Source organism: Populus alba, chromosome 14 (assembly GCF_005239225.2).
Source record: "Populus alba chromosome 14, ASM523922v2, whole genome shotgun sequence".
NCBI lineage: Eukaryota > Viridiplantae > Streptophyta > Magnoliopsida > Malpighiales > Salicaceae > Populus > Populus alba.
In genome coordinates, this window is record NC_133297.1 from 5,551,840 (window position 1) to 5,558,700 (window position 6,861).

A 6,861-nucleotide genomic window follows, 5' to 3' on the forward strand; every position below is an offset into this window, starting at 1 on the left:
TTTTAAGTAAGGTACCACTGGCAGGTTTGTTAAGCCAGGGTCACTTTGCGAGTTCAGTAGGCAGAGTCAGTGAAATCATTTCGTGTAAAAATAATACTTTTTTTATTTTTTATGTTAATATTAATCCAATAAAATTATTAAAATATATATTCATAAAAATATCAATTTAATATTTTTTCAACTAAGTTGAATCAAGAAAATAAACACTCATAAAAAATACAAATGGTTTAGATAAATACAGCATAATTTTTATTATTTTCATTTTAAAAATATAAAAAAATATTTTAAAACCGTTAAAATATATATTTATTTTTATAGTTTTATTATTTCAATAAAAAATTTATATATATATATTATCTTATTGCACGAAACCTTCATTTGGTAATGTAGTTTAATTATTTTTTATAGCAAATGTTTTTAATAGTTACTATGTACTAATATTAATATAATGAAGTCGAGTAGATATACTTGTCCGAGGTTGGCAGCCCCTGTGTCTCCGCGTGTCAATCTTGGCGTAGTGCACATGCCCACCTGACCAAGTATTATATGATGGGCCCTCCCTCTTTGACTGCAAAATGCGGAGTTAGTAAATCTCGCGTGACTCAATCCCTTGCCGGCGGATGTTAAATTATTTTAAAATTTATTTTTATAATCTACACTTTAAAATAATCTAAACAAATAAAAAATAACAGTAAAACTATAAAAGATTTAATTTTTTTTTAAAAAAACATAGCGGGACACAACGACAAACAAAATCCCAATCAGATCCACCAACTATCCATTTTAAAGGGCAAAGACATTAGATGAGAACATGTATCCACTACTTGCATTCTGGGTTTTTGGACCTTTTATCTTGTAGCAGTCAACCTGGCTTCCCAGGCAAGGATAGACAGAGCATCCCAATGCCACGCATCTCGGACCTGGGGGACACAATTGGCACCTTCAATATTAATTAATCACATGCTAATTCTCGAATTACCCTCTAACTTACGTATAACTATGGCAGAGATACTGGAGTCTTTCTTCTTCTTCTTTTTAGCTTATATTTTATAATAATAATAATAATAATAAAGCTGCAGTTCTGATGGTTAAGTTGGAAGTGAGGTGTTTTTGGGATTGTAGAACGGTAGGTAATTTAAAGTGTTTTTGAGTATTTTTTATGATTTAAAATCATAAAAAATTATTTTAAATAAAAAAACTTAAATTAAAAAAAAAAAACACAATCTCCATTATGTTCCAAACAAACCCAACAGGATGCTACGCTCAAATTGAATCCAATTTAAAATCTCAATGCGGACATCATTTATGTTCCCTCTAATTATTTATACGAGCTTTGGCTGTATTCTCTAAAGACAGCCACGTACGTAATGATTTAAGAAGTCAAGTCCTTAATGCTATTTAATTCACAAATCAATTCTTATAATCTACGGCAATAACAGATAACAAAATTTTAAAAAATAATAATATAAATACACAGTCCTGCTGTTTCATCATGACCAAAAGGTCCAAAACATAAATCACTATCAATCATTTCATTCCCAAAACAGTGAGTTACTGTAATTTTCAAGAATCAATCAGTTCACCTTGGGCCACGGTGAACTAAAACCTCACAACAAATCGGGGTTTCACACGCTAAGTCTGGAGATTAACAGGCCAATTAAAATTGACTTCACAAATGGCAATGAAAATTAAGAATAGTTTGATCAAGTTCATCTCTACTTCCTAATATGTCAAACCAGTAACACTGACTATGACTGTGGTCTAGGACTGACAAAACCAGCTCTAAGCTCTTCGAACGAGTGGTCTTCTCGTTCCAAGATTTTTCTTGCTGTTTTAGGGGCACAAGAAACACAAGGGGTGGCTGGTGTTAAGGCAGTCAGCATAGGAACAGAGGTTGTTGGCGGAGTTGAAGCCACTGGAACAGGCAGCGTATTAGGGTTTCTGTTTTCATCATCTACAGCATTGACCGATTTTGAAGGTGTGTCCACTGGTGTCTTGTTATGAGGAGGCATTGTCTTTAAGGTTCCCTTTTGTGATGATTTCTGATCCTCCATGAAATTAACAATGTTGGCCCTAGAGGACATGGACAGAGAAACAGGAGACAGGGGCTTCCGGACCAAGCTTGACTCATTTTTGCATGCCTTTGCAGCAGAAGTAGCGTGGCGCTTCTTTCCTAGATGACCAACAATCTCTGAATTTCTCCTACCTACGAAGTTTTTTTCAGCTTTAAGGGTAAAGGATAGAAATATTCAAAACTGAAAATTTTGGAACGATTGTTATGTGCTTATGGCTCTCAAGTAGCATGCTAATAAAGTGTCTTGCTTGCAAGTTGCAACTGACCAAACAGTCGGTTCTTCCAGCTGAAATGCCAGGTGCTATCCACCAATTTAACATTCAAAACATCATCCTACTCTTGTGGATCCCACTAACCTATGAAAGCAAAAAAAGAAAAAAGAAAAAAGAAAGAAAGAAAGAAATCTGATTGATTGAGGATTTACCAGACTGAGATGCAAAACCACCATGCTGCCCGTATCTTAAATAGCTGCATCGATCTAAGACATTGCCCTTTTTGTTTGGATTTACAAAGGGAGATGTTTTTCCAGATCTGTAATTTGGAACCATCGCTCCACCAAGAGAGAGTTTCTGATTAATTGCAACTCCTACGGAAGTTCTTGACGGCTTCCTTCCGCTCTGTGATGGACTGGGTTTTGACCCAAAAAGTGCTTCCTGCTCAGCAGTCAGCTGTACCTGAAGCTTCTTCTGGTCCTAAAAATACAATAAATACTTACGATAAGATATGTGAGAAGATGTTTAGTTAAAATAACCCTAAACGCTTTCCTATATAGCTAAATGAAGTGAGGGCCATACTCTTTGCCTTATTCTTTCTTGCTCCTTCTCTTGCTTTAGACTGCTGTACTGCTCAAGCCTCGAAAGAAGTCGTCCCTATAAGAAATAAAGGATCAAGAGGTCTACAATTTGGAATGAAGATAAAAATCAATACAATATTGGATAAACGACCATATCCGATTTTGAAACATGGCAACTGGTCTCTTGCATCAGTCTTTTATAGGGTCAGAAGCACTTACACCATCATAAAAGAATGGAATTCCTCTTTCTTTCTCCCAAGCCATGGTCTTTGAAGTCAATGCCTCAACCATTGCTACTCCACGACCAAGTGAAACAAAGTAATTCATTTAAAAGATGTATGACAATTGAAACCCAATTTTGAAGCAGTAAATAATCTATTTTCAAACTGCTCTGAGAAAGCTTGCATTTGTGAGGTCATGCAGAGTTTAACATCTAATTTGAAAATTATACAGTTATGACAAAATATGCTTACCAGGAATTTTGTTAACCATCACACGGGCTTTCTCGGCACGTTTCAAGGTAAGATGTGCTCCTCGTCCGTAACTGTAACGATTTTCATCCTAGAAAAAGCAACATGTACGGAGGTTTAATCAAGAAATGAAGAAAAGTAGAACAATAGTTTAGTTACAAAGACAGTGAAAAAGTCCAACCCTGTTGTACTCCTCAAGCCAAGACTCTTCATCACATGCAGTCAACCACTTCTCCACCTTGTCAAGTATATCTTTCCTGCTTAAGGCTTCCTCTTTAACCATTGCAATATCAAGCTCAATCTCTTCTAGTAGATGCATGGGGTCTTCAACACCTGCAAAATGATAGCCACATAACAAAAGGACAGTGATCTAGATGCAAATCTTTGAGCAGAGAAGTTGGATTTGAACGAGAATTTAGAACAAAAGGTTATACTATTACACTCGGGAATTGAAAGATCTGCACGCACAAGAAAACATGTCAATCTTATTCATTATTGCCACATGAAAGCACTTCTTAAACCTGGCTGGCATTGACATTTTAAAATATTCAAGAGATCTATCGGTACAGTAATATTCGTAGTGCTTGGAGCACACTTCAACTTAGTACTTACCAGATGCTACAGCTTCAGTGGAATATTTTGCAGCAGTGTGTGCTTCCAAGACCAAGTGTGTGTTCCAGCATATCTCCTCTAGCTCCAACCTCTTTTTGAGGACAAGCTCTTTCACTTTACTTGATTTGAGTTTCTCTAGCCTCGACACTTCCTCCTCAACCTGTCACACAGAAAAGTTTAATAAATACTTAAACACCCATTAATTCTTAAAATGAACCAAGTGAATAGCAGTAGATTAATGAATTAAACATTAGTTTCAACTCACGTGGTTTATAAAGTCCATGGAAAGCGTTTTAGGCTCACTGATCTCAGATTCTGAAGCAGCAATTTTACTAGTAACATTGTCAAACATCCTTTGCTCCTCCATTGGAGTGTCCATCAAATTCCAAAGCTCTACAAGGGTAGTTGCAAGAACTCGAAGCTGGTAGAATCCAAAGTATCAGAAGGACCAAGCACAACACAAAAACAAACAAGCTTTATGCACAATACACAACTTGGCCCCCCCCCCCCAAAAAAAAAAAAAAAAAAAACTAACCTTCTGCATTCTCTGAATCTTGACCTCTCGCAAACGTTGTATCTCAGCAGTTAACTTCTTAATGGTATCATCAGTCAAGTCTTTCACTCCTTGGCTGTCATCCAAACTTGGATGGATATCATGTATTGTCTGTTTAAAATCCATCCCAAGAACTCCACATATGGATTTTAGGCCCTCCACATGGTCCACTATCTGCTTAAGACGGTTGCTCTACAGATGATTCGTATATTAAAACCGGTCAAAGAACATCGCTTTTGCACCATAAACACCCAAAAACATAAGAACCGAAAGTTCATAAATCGCACAGCACAAATTATCAAAGTGGATTCTAACACAATGTTCATAAAGCATGCCGAATTGCTAATCATCCAACATGAACATCTCAAAAGTCCTTTATTTTCTAGTCTCTTCATTTCACGATGCACAAAGAATAATTAGATCTCCCCAAATTACTAATTAACTTCTTGATGATTAACAAAAAATAAATAAACAAATAGCACAACATGCAATACTAAACAACTAGCATCCTCTCAACTTCTATATACCAGATCAACAAGAAAAAATAAAATACCTTGTTGTTCTCGAGCTCAAGTAAGCGTTTCTCGAGTCCATCTAATTTCTTCATAGACAAGTCAGTCCCATCCATGATCACACCTTCAGTGGAACCAAAAATCTCACTCGAAACCTTCTGTAATTTCTCCACGACTTCAACAAACAATTTCCTCCTCTCTTCTTTCTTATTCCTCATTTCCTCGACTCGCGGCACAATAGCTCCATGCTCCTCTCTCAAACTCACCCTCACTTTCTCCTCCTCGCTCTGAAATTAAAAACAGACAAAAATAAAAATATTTTTTTTAAAAAAAAATACAAGAAAATAAATGAAGGCTGTTCAGAATTTTAAGTTACTTTTACTGGTTCTTCACCAAGAACCGAGCGGATATTTTCGATTTCCGATTCAGCGAGAGCAATTGATTGTTGCAATTCGGATCTGCGTTTGTTCGCTGCGATCACTTTTCTCCGGTACACTTCGACGCATTCTTGTTCAATTTCGTAAACTAATTTATCCCTTTCAGCATCTGCCACTCCTACTTCACTCCATATTTTCTTCAATTCTGTTAGTAACAAACTGCAAGTTGTTTCAATACGCGAAAACTGGTTGCTGTTGTTGCTGTGATTGTACATGGTGGTGGTGGTGGTGGAGGCGGCGGCAGTCTGTGGGTGGGTGGTGATTGCTTGGGATTTTGACTTTTAAAGGGAAAAGTAACGCTTGAAATTTGATGGAGGGAGGGAGGGAAACGGGGAGAGAGAGAAATGGAGCGGGAGGAGAGGAGCCGTTATTTTGGGGAAAGGGAGGAGAAGAGGAGTATGATTTTGACACGTCAGTGAGGTGAGTGGGAAGGTTAGTGACGTGGCTGAATTAGGATGGGTTAATCTTTCTAAAGAGAGCTTTTTTTGGGGAAATGGTGGTGGACACCGCAGGAGCGATTTTTTGAATTTGAATCTGGGAATAAAGATTTTTTTATTTAATTTCAGGAATGAATTTTTTTGCGAAATGACGTGTCGTTTTCATGAGATAAAAACGACATTGATTTGGCGAGCAAAGTCTTATCTCGAGTATTCATTTCCTTTCGTTGGTACCATAGTCATAGGACCGAGTTGGAAGCAGAATCGGGACACGGGTTGGGATTGATCCAACTTCCTGGGACACGGGTTGAGATTGATACGCGTTAATTTAATTTTTAATTTTTTTTAAAAAACCCAAAACAATATTATTTTAATAAAAAATAATTTTTTTCTACTGGCACAGCCATGAAAACTAAATCATTTTTTAAAAATTAGATACCATTTCCAAAAAATACGCTGAAACAGATCTGCAAACATAGACCCAATGGTTCGCAAAGAATCAGGAAAATAATTAAAGCACATCGAAATGATAAACGAGCTCCCGTTTACATAATATTCTCAAAAATTTCAAAATTTTTTTTGTTTAAAATAAAAAAAAATTATTTTAAATAATTTTGATATAGTGATATTAAAAATAATTTTAAAAAAAATAAAAAAATTATTGTAATATATTTATATGTAAAAAACATTTTAATGGACACTAATATTATATTCCTAAACAGTCAATTAAATTGTGTCTTGTTACTCGCAATAGCTATTTGTTATTTTTACATGGTAAGCACAAACTGCAAAGAAAAAAGGCAGGAGACATGATTGATTAAAAAATAATTGCAATCAGATCAAGGCCGGCAAATTTAGAAAGAAAAAAAGAAAATAAAAGAACAACAAGTCAACTAAATACAGATGGGAACCACCCAATCACAGAAACTGCAGCTTCTAATCACAAAAAAAAGTTTTAAAAATTAAAAAAAAA

The 6,861-nt window shown here is 35.8% G+C and overlaps 1 protein-coding gene across 1 annotated transcript; it reads right to left on the minus strand.

Annotated features, from left to right (window-relative positions):
• Positions 1–1,440: 1,440 nt before the first annotated feature.
• Positions 1,441–5,882, minus strand: LOC118041297 (65-kDa microtubule-associated protein 9). Its single transcript, XM_035048573.2, has 11 exons — positions 5,391–5,882; positions 5,056–5,301; positions 4,485–4,694; positions 4,215–4,370; positions 3,950–4,109; positions 3,519–3,670; positions 3,341–3,428; positions 3,087–3,160; positions 2,869–2,943; positions 2,499–2,766; positions 1,441–2,206 (listed from the first exon to the last, which is right to left on the minus strand). The coding sequence occupies exons 1-11, from the start codon at positions 5,664–5,666 to the stop codon at positions 1,749–1,751; spliced, it is 2,163 nt and encodes a 720-aa protein (XP_034904464.1). The 5' UTR covers positions 5,667–5,882; the 3' UTR covers positions 1,441–1,748.
• Positions 5,883–6,861: the final 979 nt, after the last annotated feature.

Coding starts and splice junctions, on each gene's coding strand:
- LOC118041297 (XM_035048573.2), bottom strand. CDS start 5,666: ATGTACAATCACAGCAACAACAGCAACCAGTTTTCGCGTATTGAAACA. Junction 4,695..5,055: donor TTGAGCTCGAGAACAACAAG/GTATTTTATTTT, acceptor AATCATCTGTAG/AGCAACCGTCTTAAGCAGAT. Junction 2,944..3,086: donor TTCCATTCTTTTATGATGGT/GTAAGTGCTTCT, acceptor TATTTCTTATAG/GGACGACTTCTTTCGAGGCT.